This window comes from Dryobates pubescens, chromosome 19, assembly GCF_014839835.1.
Source record: "Dryobates pubescens isolate bDryPub1 chromosome 19, bDryPub1.pri, whole genome shotgun sequence".
NCBI lineage: Eukaryota > Metazoa > Chordata > Aves > Piciformes > Picidae > Dryobates > Dryobates pubescens.
The window spans coordinates 17,903,514-17,913,799 of NC_071630.1; the positions used below are offsets into that span (position 1 = coordinate 17,903,514).

Sequence of the window (10,286 nt, forward strand, 5' to 3'; positions counted from 1 at the left end):
GCATTGCTTGTGTGTTTTCTGTAGAGGTCTCCCAGCACAAAGGCCTGCCAGAATGCTCAGTTTATACTTGTAGAATTAATTAATTTATCACAAATAAATAATATTATGTGTCACCCTACAGACAAATGTTGGAAAAATCACACAGTAAGGCCTTTGAAGAATAATCTTGACAGCAGCTTCAAGTTTAAAAGACTAATGAAAGGTTTCAGCACAGCACACTCTGGGGAAATGGCTCATACCATATCCAGAGAGTTTCTCTTGTGACTTGGATTGTGGCTGGGGTTTTGTTTGGGGTTTTTTCTCCTTTCTTTCAGCTCTTAATTCTGCACAGTTAGCAAAACATCATTATCAGTACAGGAAGGCACTTCTGACTTAGTCTGTATCCTCATAATGTGAGTGAAGTTGAAGTGATAGAAGCTCTAGGTCAGTGAAGTCACCTGTTCTATGAAGTGAAAGTGCAGATGCCATACAAGAATACCTCTGTTTCATGGGACAGACACAGTTCTCATTAAGGAACAAGTCAGGTTATCCTTTAGAAGCAAAGCCTGTACAAAGCACAGGTTCAGATAGCTCTTTTTATCTAAGAATTCCTAGTCTGGTGGTAATATTTCTGGGAAATCCTCCTTCCTTAAAGGGAAGCTGCTGTTACAAAACTTTGCCTGCAGCGGTTTGTTAGAGAATGAATCAGAAGGGCAGACTACAAGAAAGGTTTGGACAGTCAGGCTGGGAGGCGAGCAAGTAACTTTGGACTGGTTCTCATCTTCCCATGATGAAATAGGTTTCTGTCAGTTACGCTGACGTGAGAAGTCACTCCAGAACTGCAGACTTGTGGATGAGATCTCTTTGCTTTGTCTTGGAATAACCTTAAGTGTTTTGATTTTATTTTTTTAAACAACTGCACTAAATGTTAGGACTTCAGTTTTGCAGTGTCTGAGCAGCTAAAATGTGTCTGACAATATATATGCTCAGCTACTCAGATTACAGCTACCAAATTGTCCCAGCCACCTACATTTTGCAGTTAACAAAACCACAGCTGCTGGTGGCAGTTTCACAGGTGGCTCAGGGAGGGGTCTGCACCACCACACTCCTGATGGCTGGAGTCCTGTTTGTGCCCGGAGCTCCTGTGTTGGCACAGCTTTGCTGCAGTCAGAGTTGGCACTACTGCAGTGTGCTAATTGCCCTCCCACCATCAGTGATGGTTGAGCAAGGGTCACATTTCAAATCTTAGTCAAACTTAGAAGACAACAGTGCTTGATAGCTCCATACAGCATGTGGCAGAGCATGCCAGACAAAATCAGAAATTGTAAGAAGCAGTTGTGTTTAATTTTGTAGAACTTTAAATGCTTGCTGCCTCCTTCTATTTTTTTTCTCCTTTGCCCATTCTCTTGCATGAGAAGGTTGTTCCTGTTACATATCTGAGTTGCCTACAGATCCAGGTACAACTTGTGTCTTTTTTTTTTTCAAATGTGCATTTCTTTTTGTCCAGTAACCAGAGGTACCAGCTGCAGAGTGAATAGCTGTTCACTCTTACTTACTCTTTTCTGTTTGTGAAACAGGAAAGAGAAATGGAGAACTGAGAGCTTCGTGGTCTTGATTTTGATTCTTTTTTTATGACGGGGATGGATTTAAGCCCAATACTGAACTGTCTACATTGGGCTCCTGTTCTTGTTCTGATAATCTCGTGGAAGGCTGTATTGTTCTGCTTGGGTAATCCACTGCTGCTGTTGGACTTGGAAAACTCCAGGCCCATATATGACTTGGGGGCTTGCAGTAGCATTTCTAGTGGGCTTACAGAGGGGATGTCAGTAGTACTTCATAACTCACAACTGGAAGTGTTTGTAATCGAGCCAGCCCCACAACAGGGCTGAACAAGTGTTTCTGCCTCTGGACCCAAGGCATGCAGCTGGACACACTTCTGTCCAGGCTCGCAGCTGGGCTGATGGTTAAAAGCAACTCAGCTTTTCTGTATACAGTGCTTTTCTTTTTAAAGGTCTGTACAAAGTCTGTTTAGTTTACTTCTCTGCTAACTTCTGGAAGGAACCAAAAGCTTATTTTAAGTTGTGCAGTGCAGAATGGGTTGATGCTTGAGCCTGCTGCTCTGGATTTGAAAGTACAGAGCGGAATGTTAAATATGCTCAGAAGGGACAAACGTACTGCAAGAATTTGTAACTAGAAATACAGATTTCAAAACTGGCATTCTTTTACTCTGGTTCTGTTGTGTGGCTCCTTCAACTTGCTTTCTATCCAAGAAATGAAACATTACTTTGAATTCTTTAAACAATTTAGTGAAGAATTCATCCTTTCCAGGAATGACTCAAATTAACTTTCAATTCTGATTTCAGCAAGAGATGGAATTATTTTTAAATGAGCCTATTGCTTTATTTTACAAAGTAGCATTTGTCTTTTGCTCTCATTGCTGCCTGACACAGTAAAAACTCATCCAGTTTCTTTTCTGCCTTGTAATAAATGCGTAACTTTCAGTAGTTCAGAACGTGCTGAATAGCTGTATGATCTTTAATCGGGGTTTCTTCATCTTGTTAAAACTCAGGAAAGCAAAAGGACTTTCTGTATATTCTAAAAGAGTATCTCAGACAAAGGGAAAAAAAATTCAAAACCTTTCCAGGTTTCCTTTCATGGAAAACATCCTGCTGCTTCTTCCTTCCCTTAATACAGGAGACTGGAATTCAGAGACTTCCATTACTCTCAGTAACTAGGCATAGGCAGGCTTTTAGAGAAGAAGATCGTAGTCTCATGTGGGGTAGAACTTGTTTAACTCCTTGTAATTGCTGATGTGTGTCAGTTAGATTTCCCATCCTCTTTGATGTTCAGCCTGCCAGTAGACTCATGTTTACATCATTGACAGTTACTTAAAAATGTCTGCAATGAACAGAGTCAGTGTGTGTCCAACAGTAATTCACCTCTGAAAAGTCTGTCAGGTAACAACTGGGAGCAAAGTGGCACTTTCATGTATTAACAAATAGGGCAAATCCATCTCTAGGAGATGGATTAGTAAGTGTCCAGCCACTATTAACTAAATGTTTAAGTCACTGGAAGAAAAGTGTTCTCATTGAACTTTTGGGAGTGGGGAAGCTTTCAAGAATGATATACCCAAATGTTTGTCATTGCTGAGCAGCCACATACAGCTCTTAGTCTGTAATTGATGTTTATATGTAAGGCAGAACTACTGCTACGTTGTAATAGTAAGTAAATAAATAAAAGGAGGGCAGACACTTGGGCTTAACGTCCATGTTTCAGTGCTGTTTTGAAGGCAGCTGTCCAACTGTTTTCACAAGAGTTTTGTCACTGTTTCCTGAACTGCTTCCTCTGTTGTTTTCCTTCAGGTGTCTGAACGCTTAAGTCAGCCGGGAGTAGCCATAGGCCTGGCTTGGACTCCCTTAGGGGGAGAGATCATGTTTGTAGAAGCCAGTCGCATGGATGGAGAAGGTCAGCTCACGCTGACTGGCCAGCTGGGAGACGTCATGAAGGAGTCAGCGCATCTTGCAATTAGCTGGTTGCGCAGCAACGCGAAGAGATACCAGCTGACCAACGGTAGGTTGGGACAGGGACAGTGCCAAGCTCTAGTGCATCCTGGAGACTGAATGCATCCGTTGGCCTGTTACTGCAGGGATGCAGACAGGGAAGTATTAACGGTGTATGGAAATTAAATGTCCTAAACCTTGGTATTTTTCAGTAATTCAGCAGCTTGTAACATTTCTGAGTAATGGTGGGACTTACTCATACTCCTTGTGGCAATGAGACAGGGGTTTACAGCAATTAGCATTACACTGAAGATGAGATCAGCTCTAAGGTTCCTTTTTGTAGTCCTTTTCATGATTCCTGCCAAGCTGAGGTGTTAGTGGCCTGGCAAACAGATCAGTGTAGGCAGAACATGAGTTGCCACTGCAGATTTTCCCACCCTGGTCAGTCCCTCCCGGCAAGCAACCTGGAAGGCTGTGGGCAGCCTGTGCCAAGGTGCTTCTTGACTTCCCAGCAGTGCTTTTGTGATCTAGAAATAGATACAAAATACTGTAGTTTTCCTCCAAGATGAAGAGTTTCTGTTCAAAGTAGGTTTTTGTAGTCTAAGTTTTAATAATTTGAGAATTAGTTGGGATGGTATGGTGGCTGCTGAGCTGCACTGCAATGGGACTTCAGCCAAGAAACTTCTCTTTGGGTTTTGTTCAAGTCTCCTGAGAGTCCAGGAAATCCTGAGAGTGCCTTCTAGTTTGACAATCTTCTGATTAGTCAGATAATATTTCAGTATCTGTCAGTATTTATGGAAGTTTAGCCAGGTTGAAAAAATAGGTTGAATTTATGTATGAAATGCTGATGGCATTAATTGTCCATGTTTACCTCCTTGACACTGTTACAGGTCAAGTAAAAAAATACATAAATGGGAGATTTTCCTTATCCTGCTGGTTAGTGCTGAGTTTCTGTGGCATGCTATTTTTCTAGTGTGTTCTCTGAAAAATGACATAAAACCCTTTAAAAATTCTGCATAGGAATTCCTTGGGTTTTACATTAATCCGCACTCTGAATTGCCCAACACATGCAGCTGCCAGGCTTCTTGGGTGACTGGTATGGTTTGTCTAGGGCTCAGGGTCTAGGAAAGCTTGGGGGCTTGCTTTTTGGTTTTCCCCTCGGCGCTCTGCAGTACAGTGTTGTTTTTTCAGCTTACTGTTAAAAAAATAATGCTACGACTTTTAATTCCCTGATGGGCTTTTAGAATAAAGATTAAGAACAAAATAGGTTTAGATTTTTCACATTCAAACCATTCTTTTTTTCCCCTTAAGCTTCTGGAAGTTTTGATCTCCTTGACAACACCGACATCCATCTGCACTTCCCAGCTGGAGCTGTCACAAAAGATGGACCATCTGCTGGTGTTACCATAGTAACCTGTCTTGCTTCACTCTTCAGTGGGCGGCTGGTGTGTTCAGATGTAGCCATGACAGGAGAAATTACACTGCGAGGCCTTGTTCTTCCAGTAAGCATTGTCTGCTTAAAAAGCTAAGTTGTATTAATCCTCCCTGTTCTGCATATAAAACCTGTTTATAGCCATTTGGAAAGGGAAAGCCTTGCTGGATCCTTCCTTAGCAGCAACCCAGGTCTCTTCTGGTGCAGTTCTAAGAGGGTGCTGGACCACGCTCCTCTAGTACTGTAGGGCTGCTGTCTGCTTTGCAGTTCACACTCCAGCTAGCCTTGCTGCTGTTCTCAGATGTCAGATGTCCAGTTCTAAATGAAAACTAGATGGCTCCAAAGTATGTTGCAAATTCAAAACAAGCTCCCTCAAACTATTAGTACAGAAGCATCTCTGATCTCTTTGAAAAGTTGCTTCTTAAAGCTCTTTAATTAATTGCACATGGGTTACTTTTTAACTGCCTCTATACATAGATTTTTAGGTTCTTCAATTTTGTGCCTTCCGTATAGCTCAGCTGAATGGTGTCCCTATAAAGCTGTCTCAAAGTACGAGGGCAAGGGAAAGTTTTCAAACAGAGTTTAAGTATCAAATGAAGCCTGGTGTGACTGAGCCAGTACAGGAGATACCATCTTCGCCTGAATGATGGTCACAGGAGTAAGTTGGAAAACTATTTTGTTTCACGCAGTGTAGTAAATCAGAGATGACAGTTAGGTGGTGTATGTAGAAGGATCTCTGAAATAGCATTCTGGTGGTTAGACTGACAAGAGTGCCTGATGCAAAGAATAAACACTGCATTAAGCTTCCTTAGCTTTTCAATTGAATTGTCTTTATTGCACCAGTGACCAAATTTTGCCTACTGTTTAAGTTGGGTGCAAAAATCATGTATCTGTAAATATTAAACCAGGTTTGTCTTCTAAATCTTGTCCAGAATCTTAGTAACTTAATTCATGAGCGTGTCAATTAACTGCAGCTGCTGCCTGAAAGCAAGCTATGTGCCAAGCGTGTAGCTTTGCCCAGATAAGAGGGAACATCATGAGGACTTGGGCTTCACTGCCACATGGTGTGAGAGCAGCATAAATGTTTCCCTATGGACCGCAATACAAAGCTATCCTTTGCTCTAAAGCATCGTAATTTCACTACTTTATTCTGCAATATGGTCTTTAAATACCATTAGAAGAGTTCCAAGAAGCTACAGCTGTGACTAAACAAAAAACTAACTTAATACCTGTTCTGCACCTCATTACAAACTCTGGTGGTTTATTGAAATGATGCCTGTTCAGCACAAAGGCATCTTTGGAGCACAGCTTTCCTCTTCTGTGTGTCTTTACTGTTGTACAAATGGTTTGTTTACTGTGTGGCACTGTAGCCTTTGAACCTAGTACTACCTTGAGCTTGAAAAATGTCCTGTTGTAGTGTAGCTGCAGGATTTCAGCAGAGTATCTGAAACCATGGAGGCCATCTTCCTTCAGGAAAAAAACTTCTTGAAAAGCCATACTCTTGCACTTGCATTCCTAGATTTTTTTCCCCCTCTTGTGAACTGTTATCAAAGGGTATTGTAGCATATTACCATACTTCCCTCATTAACCATATAATGAGCTAAAACTGCTGCTGCATTTTTAATTGCTTTCCTAAATGACTGGGGGAGGGCAAACCTCCCATTGAAATGTAACTCCTGATGCGGTTTGTTACAGTGCGTACTTTATTCGATTAGTGTTGTGGATTTCTTTAACTGGTTATTTCTTCTTCCCATTAGGTTGGGGGAATTAAAGACAAAGTCCTGGCAGCACACAGAGCTGGGCTGAAGAGAGTTATCATTCCTCAAAGAAATGAAAAAGATCTTGAAGAAATTGCAGCCAACATACGGCAAGATTTGACTTTTGTCATGGCAAGCTGTCTAGATGAAGTTCTTAATGCTGCTTTTGATGGGGGATTTGCAGTTAAGCCCAGAGTTGAGCGTTTGAACAGTAAACTTTAAGCAGACAGGCTGAGACCAGTTCTGTATCACATTTAACAGAGATCTGTAACTATCAGCTCTGCATGAATCAAGTATAACTATGAGCTAAACTTGATTGTTTAAATGTGGGTGTAAACGCAATCAAACTGAAAGACTACTTCAGCAGTTACCAGCCTGAAAGCACCTTTGCCAGCATTTACTGCATTTTACTACCATCAGCAAAGAATCTAAAAAAAAAAAAAGCCAACAAACAACTAATTTCCTCATGGATTTGAACATGAGAAAGCTGAAGCTCTTGAGGAGGAATTCCTTAGCTTATCTGGCACATATGTATATAAATGTCAGCAGCTCATTGCATTTTTGAAGAGAACACACCCCCAAGGAGGGAATAATCTGCAACCAGGCTATCAGAGAGCACAAACTGCAGCAAGTGCAGCACAGCAAGACTAAAAGGTGGGAGTGCTACTGGAAAACAAGCTGATTTACTGCAAAAGTTTATTTCAGTAGGAAGTAACATTCAGTATGCTAAGAAACCACATCACAGGAAAAGTTTTGAAATCTAAGAAAAATATTCTTCAGGGATTGAAAGAGAAGCAATATAGTCTAAACTAAATTAGCAAATCCTTTCAGCACTCAGTTGCAGTTTGCAGCAAGGTCAACACAGGCATCGTTTTTCAAACATTACTACAGGCAGTAACTCCAGAAGAACTGAAATGCACCAATTCTTGCACAGGGAGGGAGATCATGCACTCGAGTTCACATATGCAGAGTTGTACGCACCGCACCAGAAGTAGGTGGAGCACATTTTATGCAAAAGCCTGGTACTGTTTTGGAGGGACCAAGCACCTGTCCTTATTCTTACCTGACAAATCAACTTGATTCTGGGATGCCTATATTCAGAGTTTAGCCTACAAAACTTAAATCCATTCAAACAAGATCATTAAAATGCTGGATCGTTACATTGTAATAGGTACTGCGTACTGCAAGTAATTGATGATATCCCATCTCAGTTGATAGCTTTATCTCATCTTCTTGAATGTTAGTGAAGATACAAATTTAAACTTAGGTAATGTAAGGTCCTTCAGTCTTTCAGTGTTCTATGCCAAGGTCAACCACAAGAGAAAACAGTATGTGACATTCTCTTCTTGCTCATTCAGAAACAAACTCAAGTGTGCTTATGAAATGCAGATTGTATTGGTGACAAGAGCCTATTATAGTAGCAGCTCATAAATCAAATGTAATAGTTTGGGTTGCTTTCATCTCTATAGATAAAAAGCTGATTTACCTAAAACATAATAGCACCAATAGTAATAAATTTAGTGGGTATTTCTGCACCTGATTTACAACAGATTTTACAACTTTGGCAGAAGACTTCATCTAATAAAATGATAAAAATAACCAATTTTTCACTGTTTTTAGAGTTCTACTCTTAGTCATTCACTATCCCAGTTCAACAAACAGTCTCAGAATACTCACAAAATACTTGGAACATAAAACCCATGAGGAAAATAAGACAATAAAACACCAGAAAGGTACTGGTAATGTAATTGACGTGCTACTTTGCTTTTAATCAAAGTGGTGGTGGGGAAGGGAACTCTTCACCAAACAATGCGGATCAAGTGACAATACTGCTTTGCACTAGCGAGAAGACAGCCATGCACAGAGTTCTAGTACACCGTAGAAAAAACTGCGTTTGTGTGCAAGAGAGCAAGGACTGCAAAAAGACATTTCTGCAAGCAGTCTCCCTCCACAGCAGGGAGTTACCCCAAGAAAAGCTAAGCAAGGAGTTCCGCCTGCCACACCACTCCAGTGCACAAGGCTAGCCCACGTGGACTCTCACCTGGAAGGCAATGGTTTTAATACCACTGTGAAAATATTAACAGGCATTTACTTACAGCTGGTCATGTTCCTGCTTGCAGAGCTGACTTGTTCATGTGAACTTTATTGAGATCACTTAACTAAAACTTCAGCATTACCCATTGTACCAGCTAATACAGACACACTTCAGTGCCTTTTCTTTTACTATCACTGAACACTGTCACAAAGAGTAACAATCTGCAGCAGCAAGCTGGAGCAGTAAAGAACTTTAAAAGTCATTTCAATAAACTAGGGATTATTCTCCTTTGCAAGTGACAGTTCAATAGAGTTATTAAACACGTGTCCCCAGCATATAATATACCTTCAGACAGGTAAAGCTTATTCAAGGTAAAAAGTGAGCAGTGCTAGCTCCCTTCCTCTAGCCACACTGAATTGCTACAGATCCCTCTAGTGCGATTCATGCTTTAAACAGCTTTGAAAACAACAGTTTAGGCAGCAATATGAATCAGTTCACCTGCTTTAATTTTAAAGCACTGCTGCAAACAAGAACTAGCAAGAAACAGCAAAACCAAAGCCAAGTATTAACACCCACATTTGTCATTTTCCTTTTTTTAATCTAAAAAAAAAAAAGGGGCAAGGAAAACAAATCAATGTAGTGCTAGCAGGTAAGTGCAAGACCTACTTCATTTAATCTACTAAGGACAAAACTGAAACTTTCCCAATACAGCAAAGTAAAACAGTATTTTCTTAAATAAACAGCTGATATTAAGACAGTGGCAGGCTTCAATACACCATTTATTTTATATAAGGTAGTAAACTACAGATTGCCATTATGGTTTGGTTGGGGTTTTTTTCCATATATAACAGAGTGTAGTTGACTTACCAGACCCTCAAACTCTTTAGAGGAGATCCACTGAATTAAGCTTCTAATAATTCTGGAGATCTGGGGCTAAGTGTAATTTGCTTAATCATTCCATCTGAATGGTTAAATGTCAGATACTTTATACAGATTTTTTTTTTAAACACCAAGTGGAGTCCATACCAGTTCACATTACAGTAAGTCAGCATACATTAGTTATGCTATAGCATTTGGCAACAGGAAAAACAATAGTGCCCATTCAACCGTACCAGTTGGCTTCTAAAGCTCATTACAAATGCAATTTTTAAAGTCCCTTTCAAAAATACATTCTTCATCTTCCTCTCATTCTAACCTCAGTAAAAACACTGCAACCAGTGCAATGAGGTTTGAAGATTCACAGGTCTTTTGGAGACGACACAATCTGAACCAAAGTACACACAGCAGCAGAGAACAGTCTTACACAACTTGTGTGCTTATGCAGGCCTGTTACTCTAATTGTGAGTTTCAGACGGCAAAGCGTTCAACAGGTTTTTAGCTAGATTGTTTTAAAACTGGAGAGCTGAAAAATCAACTAATCTAGGCAGGCAGTTCAGCCACTCACAAGTGACATGGCAAGTCGGTGCAGTCCTCTCAAAATATTTTAAGCTTTTATCCATGTTTCTGTCAAAGATCAGAAGACAAACCTGAGGTAAGTGTAGACAAGCTTCATTAGGTGAGAATAATTACCGAGTTTTAGAAGA

General features: G+C 40.5%; 1 protein-coding gene across 1 annotated transcript in view; it reads left to right on the forward strand.

The window, feature by feature from the left end:
• Positions 1-7,112, forward strand: part of LONP2 (lon peptidase 2, peroxisomal) — a 38,204-nt gene extending 31,092 nt beyond the window's left edge. Inside the window, exons 13-15 of the mRNA XM_009906683.2 lie at positions 3,342-3,549; positions 4,791-4,981; positions 6,669-7,112. Coding sequence (XP_009904985.1) covers positions 3,342-3,549; positions 4,791-4,981; positions 6,669-6,890 — 621 coding nt within the window. The 3' untranslated portion in view covers positions 6,891-7,112. The remainder of the gene's footprint in view (positions 1-3,341; positions 3,550-4,790; positions 4,982-6,668) is intronic.
• Positions 7,113-10,286: the final 3,174 nt, after the last annotated feature.